Here is an 18,418-nt window from a genome sequence, read left to right on the forward strand (position 1 = left end):
GGCCCAATCCATTGGATTATTTCCAGTTGAGTATCTTTCTTTAAAGCCCTCCTTGGGTCATCACAAACATAAAAATCTATAAACTCATAAGAAATGAAATAAGCCTTAAAGCCATATCCTGAATCCCTTCCCTAATCCACACTGAAGAGTAGCTACAGTCTGAGACTGGATTAGTTCCTTATTGCTTGAAGAGATGCCAAATCTGAGGGAAGGGGGGGTTTATGAAAAGAGAGTGGCAAAACATGAGATGGACAGCAGAGTCTATTTACATAAACTCATCCACCACCCAGTCAGCTTTATAACTTTCAGCTTAGAAGGAGAGGGGATGGGCTTAGAGGGGAGAAGAAGAAAGATTTTTTCCTAGCAATTTGGTGAGGGGTAAGGAATGGCTTCCTCAGCAAACCAGCCTTCTCTCTGAATAGTTCAGTTGCTGGGGGCTTAGGAAACATATTCCTGTGAAGGCTTGCCTGGCTCAGAAAGTTGTGGGTAATTTAGGCTGGATCAAGACTTTAACTGCCAGCTGGCTTTTTCAAGACTCTTCTTTTCTTTCTGTTCCCCCCACCCCACCCCTGCCCTTTTTATATACTTTGAGCTATTGTAAAAAGCAGGAAGTGCGGCTGTACCTCAGCAATAGCAAGCTGCTTTCCATGTTTCAAAGCCTTTTGCTATTTTGGAGAGTTCTGGTGTGGAGGATAAGGCCACAGATTCAATAATCATTTAATTCAGCAAACTCTTAATGTTTCATTGAATAAAATATTTACCTTCGTGAGAAGAGAGATATAGAGAATGTTTCTAAAGAATGCACACATGTATTATATAACATATATTACATATAATTTTATAGGTTTGTCATCCCTTTCTCCATGCTCCCATAAAGAAACAAAAGAAAAATCATCCATCTATGAAAGAAATGGTTACACATAAACATACACAAACATAAATTTACTTTTTCCTCTGTGGGGTTTCATGTAGGATGAAGTTTATTAAATATGATTATCATGTAAAAGAAGTTTATTAAATATGATTATCATGATCCAATAAGAAAAAAAAATCATTTCCTTGGTACACCAAAGCAGATCTAAGTCAGTATTTTGCTCTGTGTGGAAACTTTGAGACATGTTTTCAGAAGGAGTTTTGAAAGACAGCTTTCAAAAACTTACATCTTAGCAAACTCTTCACTTGGCAGCTGCTAAGTTAGTCTAATGTTTATAGTGACCTCAGTACTTTCCCTCTGTGCATTATGTTTGCCATTCCAAGAAGCCTTGAACTATCAAGATAGGGTTAGTCTTTACAAGTCACATTTTGTGTGAAGTGGCTATTGGGGACAATGTACTGTCAGATAAATGTTTCTAAAGGAAGAATTACTGTTTAAATTGATGTGCCTTCACAGGGCAGTATAACCCCTAGCTCCTGCTAATTTAAGAATAGCATCTGTAGTATTCTCTAAAGAAAGGGGGAAAGTCTTTCAGGTTTATTTTAAACATATCTTTTTTTTGTATTTATTTAAAGGCTTCTTTTTCATGAGGAAGCAGGACTGTGACTGTGGAGAGGGAATGCTGTTTCATAATACCTATTATGGCCTATTAATTTGTTACCATCCATTCACCTTTGTTGATGAAATTTTAATTTTGCCCTTGCTTGAGCATATTGTAAGAATTGTATAAACTGCTGCTCCCCATGCTGACAAAAAGGTCCTTTTAGAATGAACAATTGGGAGCTCATTTTGTTTCTAGAGCACATTTAAAATAACTTATGAATGAGAGTTGTCAGACATGAGATGCTGTATTAATTAAATCTTTTTCTAGTCTTTTTGCTTCGCCAGCTAAACCAACCCTTTAGAAAAATACACGACCACCGTAATTATAGAGGAGGAGACAAAAAAGTATCCTTCACATTCCTTCGCCTGAATAAGAATAAGAACTCAATTCATCTAAATAATAACCCCATTAGCTGCTTAACTCGACAGTGTGCATGGGAAAATTTTCAACACGGAATGTAAAAAAAGTGTTGATTGGGTAGATCATTTTCAAGGTTTTGTTATTCTGAGGTTCAAAACGATCATTTTGAGTACATCTGATCTGTCAGAGCTAGCAGCTTTTAAAGTGTTTATGACTTATGACAAAAGTTTTGTGTTCATATCCACACTAATGCATCTTTGTCTTTTTACACCTAGCAACAGTATCATTCAAAAATAGATGATTTGATTGAAGACACTGTAAAAGACATCATTTCACAGTTGGTTTCAAAGGTAAAGAAATATATCATTTATTCACTTTGTCATTGTTGTTGAATATTGATTCCAGATATAGAATATTTAAAATGTCTACATTCCCCTTTTTAAAAATCTGAACAAGAAGAATGAATTGGAAAAAAATTGAAGCACATAAAAACTTCCATTTAAAGTTTTTGACATAAAGTTCATAACAAATTATTGTTTTGGTTTGGTGTTACTTGGGGGAAAATTATTTTGCCTTTTAGTAAAGCTGCTAGAAGTTCATGGTCGTGTGCTGTCCTCTTTACAGTACATAGCCTTGAATGTACTGGTAGAGGGAAAATGTTAGATGCTCAGTTCATAAAAGCAAAAATGCTGTCATTATAGATTGGCAAAATGGATGGCTACCTGCAAGTCTAGGGTGCCTGCTTTCTGTCTCTCAAATATACTACTGTCACCTGCCTGCAAAGATTTGAAATTTCTTTAATAGAGAATTAAACAATTTCATTCTACAATTAGAGATAGTCTTAAAACAAAAATCCATAAACTCAGAAAATTCAATTTATTTTTAGATTTAAACATTAGATCTCCTTCTTTAAAAAGGGGGAAGGAAGGACAGAATAGCCCCATGTACTGGGAACTTCAAGGAGAAAGGTGCTATTGGGGGAAGGAGGAGAAAATGAACATGGAAAGAAATTATTTCAAAGATATAATTCACTCCTCAATAACTTTGCAGAGTTGATCTTCATAGACTATAATAAATATTTGTTCTTATTAATATACAGCAAGTATCCATACACCATTAGTTCCTTTGTTTCTGTACAAATAGTTCCTTCTCTCCTTTCAAATTTCACATGGGACAATGTTCCCAAACTCTCTTCTGTACTTGTATATTATTTTGCATTATATTTATTTGCATGATTCATAACTGTCCTCCCCCACTCTGCCGAGGTCATAAACTAAGGAAAAGTCAGGGATAAGAGTTTCTACCTTGTTTATATCTGATCTCTTGAGATCTGGGCTTTAGGTGAAAGGGAAAGGCAAACTTTGACAATGGCCACCTATTCTTCTCCTAACCACCATTACCACAGCATATACACAAACCATTTTATCTGGGGGTGGCGTGGGTAGTAGATAATTGGGAAATAAATCACAACAAAAAAGAGATCCCACCAAAGAGAGAAATTACTTTTAACAGTCTTAGTAACAGTTCTAGGGAAAATGTTCTACATGGAAGTTTCCAACTAACAGCAGCTTATTTAATTACATGTATGAATTTGAGACCATTTTAACATAAGTAGTTCCTCCACCAATAAAGATAGTGACTTATTTTTACCTTCTACTTCTGAGAAATTCCTCTGTTTCTTTAAATACTCCATAGAGTTGCCGCTCAACTCCACTAGCATATATATACATATATATATATATATATATATATATATATATATATATATATATATTCATGCATGTATATGTATGTAAAAATATATACACATACAAATATGTATATGCATCTTTTTATATATAGATATACACATATGTGTGTATATAATGAACACCAGTGTAACCCTTCACCTGCTATCTTTCATATTGGTTTCCTTACTGTTTCCCCTCTTTTTCCAAGTATATAGCCTTGATGTAATATCTTTTAAGTGATAAATGTAGTTAATCCTCAGAAATATACCTTAGACACCCCTAAGCAGGCAGGAAGGGGGAAGGCATATCAATGGAGATTGGGGTAATGGGAACATTTTCAAAGTTGAAACAGAGAAGATGGCCTAACAGATAGAGAGAATTGGCCTTTGAGGCATCATAACTTGGATGGAGGTCAAGTAACCTCACCCTTTAGTCCTTTGGACACATTACAGGTTCTCAGTGTTTTTCCTAAATGCACAGGTTGTTTGGATCTTGAGAAGTAACCCAAAATCTCAGGCCCTTACAGTTTTCTAAATGAGTGTATCAGTGGAGGAAGGCTCATCTCCAAGAGGGCTCTAAAAAGAAATCATAGGTCTCTCCCAAAACAAACACAAAGTTTTAGTGGAGTTTTTAGTCAAAGGGGGTTTTGCTTTACTTAACTATGGTTAAGTAGGGGGGTTAACTGCTGTTTTCTGTGCCTTATACTTGGTTGATCAAGAAGCACTTTGAACTAAAGAAGGGTCTATTAGGCTATAGATGTTCCCCTCAGATTCACTGGCCAGGAATACTTTTACTACCTATGATAAATATGAGAGCACAGGCTAGCATACTAGTCTGTAAGAACTTGATTCCAAAAATAGAATCCAGAAGAAAGTTAAGAGGGGTTAGAGGGGACCTTGTGGGCTTCTCCTCTAATCCATACCTCAGTGGAAATCATTTTATCAGTTTATTCTACTTTGTCACTCCTCATCTCCAATCATGAATGGTTGTTTGTTTGTTTTTCCCTTATAAGTTGAAAACTGTGTCTTTGCAGCAGCTGCACCTATTATTACTTCTAGTTCTGTTCGTTTAGGCCAAGTAAAACTGATTTTCAGATAAACGATAGCAGTGATGTCCCCCATCATACCAGTTCTTTATACCAGGTTCTTTCAGTAGCTCTTCATATACAGAAGTCAAGTAACCTCATCATCTTCTTCCTTTGGACACATTCCCTAGTTTCTAAGTATCCTTTCTAGAATCTTGATGTCTAGAACAATGCAATCTGCCCAGAGTACTGACTCAGTAGCCTGAGTTCAAATCCTGCAAAGACAATTATGAGTGACCTGGTCAAAACTTAATCTTCATAAAATGCAGATGGTAATATTACCTTCTTCACAGGGTTATTATGAGGATAAAATGATATAACAAACCTTAAAATACTATATAAATGCTAGCTACTGTTAATATAATTATGTAACAAATCTATTACTTCATTAAAGACATCTTTTGGGGCATCCAGACCTATAATTTTATTGATATAGGAGTATAAAGTATGGAATCTCCTCTACCAATGCAGATTAGTAACTGTTGATTGCATAGTTTGTCACCTTAAACAGCTGCCTCTGGCCCTGAGGGATTGTCTTGATGAGAATCACATAACCAGTACTTATCAGCAACAACTTGAAGTCACATCTTCCTGATTCCAGAGTTGGCTGTCAATACTCTGCACTCTTACTTCATTATGATTTTCTGGATTCTGTGCTCTTGTTAATTAAGCTTGAGATTGCATTTGGTTTATTTGTTTGGGATTTAGGGGGACTGCCACATCACTTTTTGCAAGCTTATTTTGAAGCTTGCAGTATGTTGACTTCAAGATTACATGAATTGCTATCTAGCTGTGGCTCCCCCAAACTGTAAGTGTACAGTCACTTTTAAAACCCAATACAAGATTTTGTATCAATCACGTTTCATCTTATTTGTATTGCCCCATATTTTAAGCCTTTTGAGTTGTTTGAAAATCCCGATCTTTCAGAATCATCATCCAGTGTATAGAACAATCTCAGTTTTCCATAATGTACAAATCTGAACAACAGAGGGACTACTGAATTTGTATCATTGTCTTTTGTGCCTAGATAGTATTACATTGAAGATATTTAATAAATACTTGTAGATTTGAATTACCTCTTTCTGAATTCCATTAGCCATTTTGTTTCTTTAAATAGAAAAGAGAATATAATCAGAGAAAGGGTTCTATGGTGCTCTAATAGAAATTTTCTTCTAGATTGATGTTAATCCATCTGGTTTCTTGGTCCAGTCATTCAACCAGCCTGTACGCTGATACAACTCGTGTTTTTCTATCCTCATATTTCCCCTTGGATAGTATTAAAGGTTTTCTTTTGAATTTAACTAAAATTCAGGTATACAATGAATTACTATAGCATTCCTCTTATCTACTAGTTTAGTAACCTTGTCAGAAAAGAGAATAAAGTTAGTCTGGCATGACCTATTTATGATAACTTTTTCAGTGTTCAGGTGCTAAATTTTAATAACATAGTCTATAACTGTGTTAATAATCAAAGCCATTATAGTTTTCATAATTTATTTTGGGAATTTTCTATTATATTTTAATATTATATTCTAGATTTTCATTAGGAATTACTTACTCGCCTATAGTTTCAGAGATTTACCTTCTTCCACTATTTGAAAATTAGGGTTCTTGACAATTTTATATTGTGTGGCACCTTTCTCATTTTCTGTAATTTTTCACAGATTTCCTAGATCACTAAAAGTTCCTCAATAAGTAAAATCATAAGTTGTGATTGTTATTTTTATTACTCTAACATGTAGATCACCCAGACCTGAAAACTGGAAATAGAGACCTTAATTAGAATGCTACTACAGTAGCAAGAAAAACAATGTTCTAACATGGGAGTGGTGATTTGAAATTCAGACTTTTCCAGGAAGTACGATATTATTAAATAGTGAATCCTTTACTACCAATGTAGGCTTACTATAGCTTTCAGGGCCTGCCCAGATTTTTTTATAAAGAATGAAGTTAAGTTTCAGCATGAAGTTAGTACCTCTTATGTCAAGACAGAAAGAAAAGATTGGCCCCACTCCCCAGAATGAATATGTATCTGCTTATTACAAACAGATCTTGTCAAGTTAATCCTCTGTTCAAAAACCTTCAATGACTTTTTATTGATTCCTGAATAAAATAGCAACCCTTTGATCTTATATTTAATATTTAAAGAACCTCACAATATTCCACCAAAATACTTTTTAGACTTATTTTACATTGCTATATTTCACTGACCATGTGTTGTAACCAAACCATACTACCCCCTGTTCTTCAATCTAGCACTGCCTCTTCTCCCATGGATGCCTTTTGAGATAATGACCCTCCATTCTATGTTTAATATACACTGACATCCAACATTTGTTAGTAATGGTGATGGCGGAGTTATAAGTCCAGAGTTCAGGGCATATACAGCAGATGCTTAATAGGAATTTGCTAAAAAGAAATTTTGAAAAGTATTTTGAGAGTGAAATTTATTTTTGTGTTCAAATTATTAGAGGAATTTTTTAGTTTTTATTTCATCAAAATTAAAGTAATAGCTATCTTCTTATATAGGTTACTATTCTATCTAAATGGCAGGATTTTTTAAAGTTAATTAAAAATCAATTTTTTTTCTTTTCCTTCACTGGGGGGAAAGAAACAATTTATTTGTTAGAAATCACAAAACAAATTATTTCATTGGTCATGTTCAAAGAATATATGTGTCTTTGGACAATCTGAATCCATCATTTCTCTGTCAAGAGTAGTATACTTCATCATAGGTCCTCTGAAATAAGAAATGATCTTTATTTTGATAGAATTCTATAGTTTTCAAGGTTGTTCATCTTTATGGTATTGTATTAGTTGCTCTAATTTTGATCATCTTATTTTTATCAGTTTACAAAAGTCTTCAAAAATGTTCATCTTTATAACATCGATATAATAGAATAAAGTGTTCTGGCAAACTTGCTTCATTCTAAACCTCTCTGTTGTATGAAACCATCTATTTCCTCATTATAGCACAACAGTATTCTATTGCAGTATTTTTTAAAAGTAAAGAAACTATTAAGATGATGAATTCTGAATCCCATTGGGGAAAAGTTTCAAATAACCTAGGAGCTACCCTTCTCTGTGACACACCTAATTTAGTTCACTAGACCTCTTGGGAAACTGCTCCAGAAGCCCATCTTTCTTCCCTTGTCCTTGACAACTTAGAAGAGAGGAGGAGGGAGGGCTGTGCCCTCTTTTCATGATTTTCCCCATAATTAGCCTTGGAGGTATCCTCCTTAGATATTCACTTCTATTATAGATACATGTCTATTTTAGCAAAATAGCATGTTGGAGGGAGGAAGAGAGGTATATTAACTAAATTGCATATAGGGAACTATACAATGCTTTTGCTAACCCCAATTTCTCCTGTTACAAACACCCATATTTTTTGACTCCAGCAATATTCTGTTAATGTTGTATAGTTGTGAATCACAGAACACCCCAGTCTTCAAAGAAATAAATATCTAGGTTATTCATATTAATAAGTGGGTCCATGGCATCTATGAATATAAAATGTTCTATTCATAGATGCCATGGATCCATTTATTACCTATATAGAATTCCTTACTAGAAATAACACAAAGAATTTCTACAATGAGATATATAGACAGATGAAATGGGCTAATCCAAGAGTAAAAGGTAAATTATTGACAGTTCATGTATTAAATTATTTGCCATATATATCAAAAAACTAAAGAAATATCCTTAAAAAGTTAAGCACTTACCCTGGAGAGAATTTATAGGATAATATGGATGAGAAAGATATGAATGAGTTATCTTCTACATCATCAGAATATGTATCCGGTGATGAAATCATAGATCCATTAAAATATTGAAGGAATATATATATATATATATATATATATATACATATATATATATAAAATAAGCTAATAATAATAATAATAATAAATTTCCTATATCCTCAAGTATAGTAATAAAAAATTAGATAGTACATATTAAAAGAACTCCTCATAATAACATAATAAGATGGTTCACATAAATCAAATAGTTGATCTGGCAAGATGTTAAAATGCTTTTCCCAAAATTTTGACAAAAATAATATGGTCATAGTGTTGACCTTATTTATAGTTGAAGTAGGTGGGTACGATTGAGATATAACATTTCCCATTGACCTACTACAATCCTTGAATTTTTTTTTTTTACCATTACAATCATCCCCTTTGTGTCATTCTTTCCAGAAAGTTCTTTGTTAAGATGTGATAATATACCTTAAAAGAGCATCATATAAAGCTTCATTAGCAGAAAAGAAATGGGAAACCAAATAGGTAAATTGTGATTAACAAAGCAGGAAAATGAGTGAGCCCTGGACAATCACAAGACAGCATGAAGGTAATGGGTGTTACCTCAACAGGGAAGTGACATCCAATCTTTTATCTTGAGCTCATCCTGAATTGATACCTATTTAATTTCAGATGTCTTTCCACTAAAATCAAATATTTTCATGCTATAATTAAAGTTTCTTCTAGCCCAACCATTCTAGTATTCAGATATAAAAATAAATATTTCTATTACAACTGTTATCATGGATTAAAATAGCAATAGACAAAATATAAACAGTATATTGATAGCACAACGAATTTGCCCAGGGAAAGTATACCTGGCAACAAAAATAATGAATAGTTATTACATGTCCATTTGTGTTACTATAAGGCAATTGCCTTCTTACAGATGGAGAATTATCATTGTGGAAGAATTGTAGAGTCCATTTTGAAAAAAACATTTGAAGAAAAACAGAGATAGAAAATGAGGGGGAAATATGAGATAAGTAAAGTGCCCCTTATATAGCAGACTATTACCATTTAGATGCTGGTCTATCAGGGTACACACATGCATGAAAACACATATACACACATAAAGAAGATTAAAATATATAAATTATATATATGTATATATATACATAGAAAATAAATACATGTGTGTTTAAGTAAAAATATTATCTTTTAGTTCTTGCCAGTATGACATATGACTAGTATTGTGTTTGGTGGATCTGGAACATCTTGTAAAACATATAAAAGGCCCCCAAATCTCAGTTGCTTCTTTATATCAATTTTGCAGTTACTTTTTTTTAATCTCAATTTTTCATCTCAAGCTGTGAAGCATCTCTTCTGATCAGCCCTTTAAGTGATAAATGAGTCTTCTGAGGAATCATATAATTTGCAATGTAAACTTCACAAATATCCTTATATTTGCTTAATGAAATGTCATAACCAACATACCAAATGCTATGTTTTGTACCCACAAGATTCTGCGAGAGTAACCTACTATTTATCTTGAAATTTTTACTTTTGCCATTGCCTTTTTCAGTTGAGGAAAAGCAAAACTTATGTGGCTGTTTGAATTCAATGGCGATTTTAACTGAATACGCCTTGTGACAAAGCTTACATTTAATTTTTGTCAGTCATCCCAGAATGCTTTCTTCCATTGTTGCCTTGAGAGCTCACATACAAGTAGCAAGGAGGTAATTACATACAAAGACCTTAACTGTTAAAACAGTGTTCAAACAAACCCATTAAATCGCATCAACAATAAAGACCAGTGAAACAAAGAGATTGCAGTGTTTCATTTCAACCTGACATTCTCAAGAGAACAGAAAGCACAAGGCAAACCCAGAAGTACTTATCTATTCCCTGAGCTATGTGGAGAAAGTTCACAGGAAGCAGTTAAAGACACAGTAACTATGCCCTGCATTCAACTGATTTTCTTTGGGACTTTGCTGTTTTGTGCTGTTACATAGTGGAAAGCAACTTAATACTATAAAATCCAGATGTAATGAAGATTAGTTATAAAATTAGCTCTTCCTTCTATGGGTAATTTAAGAAGCACCTAGCTCAGAAAACCATTCACTTATGAACATTCTGGTAAGGCTGGCAGGGTCCCAAAGGTGTAGGAGCTGTTCACTGCCATGTAAGCAATAAGTGTCCCTGATGGATCCCGGCATACTCTAGGGACCATTAGGAGCAGGAAAGACTACAAGGAGACGCTCACAATTGGTCTTAGGAAGTAAAGAATGTTGTGACATGATTCTAGCAGTTCAAGTTGGCTGTGTGAAACAGCTGCTTTCAGAAAGAACTCTATATATTATTTTACTACTCAGAGGATAAATGAAAAGCAGAAAATTTAGTGCCTAAAATCTGTTTCTCATCTAGACCCTCTTCCCCTCCCCACCACAATCAATTGACTCAAAGCTTTCTTACCCATCACACTGTGCTTCATTCAGGGTATCTATCTACCTACTCCTGTAGGGCCCCTGACTTATGACTTAACTCATTTGGATATTCACAAAACACTGTTGATTATAGGGAACATTGATTTTGCTCTCCAAACCACTCAAAGTACATGTCATTTATTTCTACATCTGTGTATTTGAATATACATATTCTCAATGGCAAGCTCTTATTAGAATATGACTATATCATGCTTTAAACAGTTCAGGTTTTTGTTACCTTAGAGATTTTCTCTCTCCACATGACAAATGAGATCACCCAGAACACACTTGCTCCTAATATTTGAGTTACAAGAGACAAGGCATTTTCCACAGAGAGCCATTAAGTTTGGAATTCCCTTTCCCTGGTCTGACATAGCCCAGGGGTATTGGCCTTCTGGGTTGGTAAAAAACCACATCAAGTGAGGTTAGCCTTTCTTGATTAGCGATAATCCTATTGGGCAGGAAGAAACTACTAATTTAGCTTTAAATTATAAGTAGTTTATGATTTTGTCTTTTTTTTCTTATTCATGTGTCCCTTAAGACATTTTTACAGCCATGTTTATTTTGTGCTTTAAAAAATTGAAATAGGAATTTGCAAATGTTCTGTTTCTATGTTCTTATATCATATCACAGATAGTGTAAGACAAAAATTCTGTAAGGAAGTATTTCTTTTTATGTTGCACAAACTATTTTGTAGTAATTGATCAGTTATATAGGCAAACTGATCTCTGATGCATTCACAGGGATTCTGTGGTCACCAGAGACTAATAAGTGTCCCTAGAATTGCTAACACTTTTGTAAAAGATACTGTTGACAAAAACAAAAATTAATCTTTGTTGATATCCCCTTTCAGTTGTAGAAAACCTTGTCATTATTGCCCCTTTGGAAGTATGTACTATTCTTTGTTGTATCATACAAATGGTATATTTCTTTACATTATTTGTCCAGTGAACCCTATTCACTTCCACTACTTGATTCTACCTCCCCAAAGCATTTGCTCATTTTCACCTGGATTGTCTAACTTTGATTATTTCGATAAACTGCATTGTGATCATTCTTAGGCAATCTAGTTTGTGTCCATGTGAGCATCTCTCCCAAATAGCCTGTAAGCTTCCTCAGGACAAGGGCCAATTTTTTTTGTTTCTCTTCTAGGACAAAATGATATGTGGGACAATACTTTATAAATAGTAGATGCTTAAAAGAGACTTTTTTCATTTATGTCATAACACAAAATTTTTAACTGCTCTTTCATTATCTTTTTCCCTTCATATACATGCAAGACATTTTGGAAAGTAGGAAAATAACAATGTTATTCCAATCTTTCATTTCTCAGATTTCTTTTTATGAATGTTGAATATTGAAAATTATTTTGAGAATGTGCATGTTAAATTCAAGTTCTCTGTTAGTGATCTTAAATATCCTATTCAAAAATAACATAACCAGTGTTAAGTACCAGGGTTAAAACAAAAGAAAACATCGATTATTATTTAGAAATGAAGAGCAGCAGATTTTCTCACTTATTATCAGCTGAAGACACCAATCATCATCAGAGTTTAAACTTAAATTGTGAAAATTGTTAAATGCATTGATAGCTAAGTTTAATACCTAGTTAGCTCAGGTTCTTTGGCAGCAGGTTAGTAACAAGAATTGATCAAAAGTAGGCAGCGAACATGTCTATGTTCTATACAGCCAAAGTTCCACATAAAATAAAAGAAAGATGTTTCTTTTCTTGTGCTGGACCCATTAATGGTTGCCCTATTATGTTTGTTTTTGTTAATAAGATTATCTCAAATACCAAATATTTTGTGTTGTTCTACAGTTCGTTTCGGTATTGGAAGGGGTGCTATCTAAGCTGTCAAGATATGATGAAGGTACTTTCTTCTCATCCTTTCTGTCATTCACTGTAAGTATTTAAATAAATTCACCTCTCCATTTTAATGATCGTATTATTTGTTATCCCTAATTTTTGAAATTATCTGTTTCTTTCTTATACAAGGTGAAAGCAGCTGCAAAATATGTTGATGTTCCAGTAAGTAGTATTCCTTTCTTTTCATTTAATTTCTTTTTTGAACTCTAGATAACTTCTTTTTATTGTGATTTTGCTTTTTTTATATAAAGCTCTGTGAAGTTAGATCAAGGATACTTATTTCTATTTCATGGAATTTAAACTTTTGAAAAAAGCATGGATTCTTAGATATGAAGGGGATGAAGAACAGCCTGGAAATGGACAAAGTCTATATAATGCTTTGTACACATTTATTTGTATGTTGTCTCCTCCGTTCAACTGGAAGCTTCTTGAGGGCAAGGACTGTGCTCTTTTGCTAGTACCTAGCATATAGTAAGTGTTTAGTAAATGTTGATTGATTGATGGCAAACCCTTAACTTCTCAGTGCCAAAAAAGATGTCTAAGACTACTAGTTGCAAAACATTTGTAGATCTGCATGGGAAGAAGGAGTTTCCTCATAAAGCTTTCCCAATGAAATCGTAGGTCTAGACCAAAAACAAACAAACAAGCAACAACAACAAAGCCTGTGTCTTACATGTTTGAAGAAAAAGCACTGAAATTAAAATCCATAAGATAAGGATTTGAGTCTCAGTTTCAACACTTGCTAGCTGTGTGATTTCAAGTAAATCAGGAAACCTTCCTGAACCTGTGAATATGAAGACAATTTGTGCTACCTATCTTATGGAGTGGTTGTGAAGCTCAAAGGAAATTATATATGTCAAAGCAAATATTGGTATCTCCAAAGAGAAAAGGTGTGGACACGTCACTTCCCTGTTCAAGAAGCGCTAGAGTATTTCTCTCTCATGTCTAAGGTAAAATGGGAACTCCTTATTGGACATATAAAGCCCTTTATTGTCATACTCCTGCCTCATTTTCAGGCTAATTACACATTGTTCTATATGTTAAACTCTGTGGCCTTGCTTGATGTCTTGTTTATTCTTTCAAACTCAAGACATTCTATCTCTTAGTTCCATGCCCCCATACTTAAAATGGACTCCATGCTCATCTCCACCTTGTAGAATTCTTAGCTTACTGCCCGGCTCAAATTAAGTGCCACCCAATACAGGTCCTGTTCTGATTCCCCTTACCTATCAACACCACCAAGAGATTACTTTATGTATACTTATATGTACTTATCTATATTCAGGTTATTTCCCAACAGTGGAATATATACTCCTTGTGGATGGGGGATTTTGTATGTGTATGTGTGTGTGTGTGTGTGTGTGTGTTTGTATCTTTGTATCTACAACCCTGAATATAAGGTATATTTGGTGCTTAATAAGTGTATCAGACACTTAATAAATATTTATTGAATAAATGAATGTATTTTGTAATTACAAAATTCTATGCAAATGTAAGTGATTATTGTTCTTTGTATTCCCCCCCAAAAAAAGTTTTATGAATGTGCCATTCATATGGTAGGGGCTCAATAAATACTTGATAGATGAATAAAAGTAGATGGATGGATGGATGAAGGAATTGATATATTCTATGTAATAAACTTCTGGCGAAAATATCATTGGAGTGGAGACTAGAGTTTAGAAGATTGTGAGGTAAGAGATTGTAGAGAAATTCTCTTTTGAAAGGTAAAAGATCCAGAAGTTATTTGTTAGAGGAAAAGAAAAATAAAACAACTAAAATATTATAAGGGTAAAGAAATATTGATTCTTAAAGTGACAAAAAACCAAAAGTATAAAAATTATTCAAATAAAAAATTGTTCTTGGGAGGAAGCCATTGCTCCAGGAAAACTTCAAGATTTTCAGAAATGCCTTGTAGGTACAACATAGTTAAAGACATGTAAGTTAATTATGGGACAATATAGCACAAACACATTTGTTGCTTATAATTTCCTAAATGGGTTGATGAATAAACTATCCTTGTAATAGCTATTTGATTTGTGTAAGGTTAGCTCTATGTCCTTTTACATCTGAAGTTAACAGGACAAAGTCATACCAGGATATTCTGAGGCAAACCTGAATTCTAACATTTTAAGCCTCATCTTGATTTTAGTAAAGCAACTGACAAATCCTCCTCCGATTGTCTTGTGGTTAAGATGACAAAGATATAAACTGAAGAAAAAGCCTATCAGTTGTATTTGCAGCTGGTTATACCACCCTTCTCAAAGGCTTTGATTAATTAATGATTTGGTAAAGGCCAGGAGAATGGTATTTAGTGGAGCAACACAAGTATCCAGTAAGAGGTCATATACTAAGCAAGGCTGTTATTTTTTTAGTGACTTCAATGAAAACACAGTGGCTCTGCTTATTAAATCTCTTTATGATACAAATATAGAAGGGATACTGTGTATAACAGTTGGTAAAATCAAAATTCAGCTTTATCTCAAACAAATAACACTAACCAAACCAAGATTACATTTATCAGGGATATATGTGAATTAATTAATTAATTAATTTATTTATTTATTTCACAAAGTCAAGATTGGGAAAAGCTAATGTGAAAAAGATATAAACATTATGTGTTAAAAAAAAAAGACATCAAGATTTTGGGTGACCTCAGATTCCACATGAATCAATAGGATCATGAAGCTTCTAGAAATGCTAACACAATCTTAGACTACACTAAAATGTAAATAATTCAAATCACAGGAAGTAACTGCCCAATGATATTATGTGCTGATCAAATCATGTCTAGAATATTATAATTCATTCTGACTATATTTAAGAGGCATTAAAATTATATTGTATTAAAAGAAGAATATATATATGGTGATGAAGGATCTAGTTTTTAGATCCTTAATTTATATGGCTTAAATCAGAAAAGATTTAGAGAAAACATGTTAGTAGTCATCTTCAAATATTTAAATTGCTGATATATGGAAGGAGCAAAATTAACTTCTCTAAAATAAAGAAGAAAAAAGAGAGTTACCAAGAGATATATTGGCTCATGTAAAAGAGAGTGTTTGAAGACTAATCATTGTTCTTTCATAAGAGAAACCATTCTAACAATTATTTATCTACCCATAGAAAAGATTGCTACCTGAGATGATGAGCTCTCTGTTTATTGAAAGTATTCAAGAAGAGTCTAAAGCAGACTAGTACAGAAGAGACTATTTGTGTTAGGTGTGAGCTTGGACTTAGGAACATTCAATTCAGCAAATACTTATTGATTCCTAATGCATAAAAAGCACTGTGTTATGACAAGAGATTCCATACAAAGATAATGAATCACAGAGGCCAAACTCTGAAGGAGCTCTACAAAATAGAAAGGGAGGGAATAGTATTCAAGTAATGATAATACAGTTCAGAACATGAACATTTTTTAAACTTTGCACACTCTGTAAATGCAAGCTATTTTATTGAATATATTGACAGAGGTCAAATAGAAGCATGAAAGATTCAGGGAGAGAAAAATCCACTTTCAAGTGGTAGTTTTCAGGGAAAAGTTCATGAAAAAAAAGGTGTCTGAGCTGGATCTTGAAAATAAATTATTGGTAACAATAATAATAATAGTAAATAGCTAGTATTTATGCTTGCATATATTATTTTAAAGTTCTCTTTAAGATCTTTACATAGGTTCTCCCATTTGATCCTCTCAATAATCCTGTGAAGTTGGTACTATTATTATCCCATAAGACTGAAGGGAAATGAAAGGTGAGAGATGTTTCCAGTGAAGAAGGTAAGTGTAATTTCAGCAGACAATAGAGAAAGTTTGTTACAAGCAGGATGAGAAGGATGAGGTTGTGGAAGAATTACAATCTATATGTCTAGAAGATGTAATTCATAAAGGAAAATAATGTAAAATAAGAATTTAAATGTAAGAAGGAACCAAATTGTGAAGGACTTTGAAAGTGAGGCTAGAAGTATATTTCATCTTAAAGGCAGTAAGATTTTAAAAGTTACCTCGCAGGTAAATGACACCACATGATTTGTGAAAGTAAGATTATTACTTTGGAAATTTGTGAAAGATAGATTGGAAGAAACAAGATCAAGTAGATTATCAGAAGGCTCTTTGAATAGTCTAGGCTAGAGGTTAGGAAAACTTGAACTCTCATGCTGTCATTGGAAATAGGAAGAAAAGGCTTTTTGAAAGTAGAATTGATAGGGTAGAACTGATTGGATGTCAAGATGAAGAAAGGAGAATTTTTAATGACTTTCAAAGTTCTAAATCCAGATAGCTGAGAGGTTGGTGGCGACATAGGCAAAAGCATGGAAGTTGGGAAGAAGATTTGGAAAATGAGATCATATTTTAGAAATGTTAAGCTCTTTCTGTCAAGATGATAGCCAAGGAGTGATTTACAGCAAGCTGGAAATATAGGATTAGAACAGAAGGGAGAAGTTAGGGCTATAAGCTTGAGAATTTGGTATTTGACACCACAGGAGTGTAATTTACCAAAAGAACTCAAGCATCACTAAAGAGTGAGTGATCAGTGTTCCAGTTCCCAATATGGCTTCTCATTTCCCCAGAAGGAGAAGATCAAGGGTAAGCACTCCACAGGATGTAGCAGTGTACCGTCTAGGCTAGCTTATGCAAAGAAGATAATGTAGAGTGAGAAGAGGGACAAGGATAATCTTTGGGGTTATATTTACATTTAGGGTATAGAAAGAGGAACTGGCAAGGAATACCATATCAGAGTTAGAATGAAAATTGTAAGAATTCAGCATCAAGTTAAGGGAGAAGAGACTAGCAAGAAGTCTTATATTCCAAGGGTTTTAACAGTCAAAGAGGATAAGGACTGAGAAAAGGACCTTCATTTAAGTAATTGGATCATTGGCGAACTTAGAGAAGATAATTTCATTAGAAGGGATGGGGATGGAAGCCAGATTTCAGAATGTTGAGAATTAGTGAGCAGCAATTAAATAGGGTTGGTACAAGGAAAGGATTATTCTTCTCTAGTGTGCCAATAAGTACTGAGAGATCTTGAGGGATTTTAGGGCCCAGTGTTCATTTGTTTTAGGAGATGAGAGAAGTTAAAATGTTATAGGTAGAAAAGACAGGGAAGGAAAATGTTGTAGGTGGAAGTAAAGCTAATTTAGAGAAGGAAAAATTTAAATGTGATAGAATGGAGATGATAAATGGAGCAAGGTCTCAAAGAAGATACAAGTGGGAGTGGAAGGAATCAAGAGCAAATGTAAGCAGGAGCCTTGGCAGCAAGGAGATGCTATCTCATCCTCTGAGACTAAAGGCAAGGAAAGAGAATGACTACATAATAACAGTAATATTTATATGATGCTTTGATCTTGTATATATCATTTTATTATTTCTTGAAACTATCCTGGGAGGTAGATATTATAAGTTATTATTTTCATTTTACAAATAAGGAAATTGAGATTCAAAATGGCCATGGCTTATCCGAAGTCATATAGCTGGTAAATATCAAAACCAACATTAAAATTTATATCTCTCTTTCCTTCAAATCCAGGACCTTTTCCATTATAGCTTGCTACTTCTCTGAAAATGTAGAGAAAGTTTTTAGTTAGAGAAAGTTTGAGTTATAGAGGAGGGGTAAG

At 33.7% G+C, this 18,418-nt stretch overlaps 1 protein-coding gene across 5 annotated transcripts in view; it reads left to right on the forward strand.

The window, feature by feature from the left end:
* CADPS2 (calcium dependent secretion activator 2) overlaps nt 1–18,418 on the forward strand; it is a 714,206-nt gene that overhangs the window by 640,892 nt on the left and 54,896 nt on the right. For 4 of the 5 annotated variants that reach the window (XM_074268127.1, XM_074268122.1, XM_074268124.1 and 1 more), the window contains 3 exons: nt 2,174–2,248; nt 12,764–12,847; nt 12,941–12,973. In XM_074268127.1, coding sequence (XP_074124228.1) covers nt 2,174–2,248; nt 12,764–12,847; nt 12,941–12,973 — 192 coding nt within the window. Of the gene's footprint in view, nt 1–2,173; nt 2,249–12,763; nt 12,848–12,940; nt 12,974–13,062; nt 14,579–18,418 lie in introns of those variants that run through there. The other variant, XM_074268125.1, reaches the window with a different exon arrangement.

Source organism: Sminthopsis crassicaudata, chromosome 5 (genome assembly GCF_048593235.1).
Source record: "Sminthopsis crassicaudata isolate SCR6 chromosome 5, ASM4859323v1, whole genome shotgun sequence".
Taxonomy (NCBI): domain Eukaryota; kingdom Metazoa; phylum Chordata; class Mammalia; order Dasyuromorphia; family Dasyuridae; genus Sminthopsis; species Sminthopsis crassicaudata.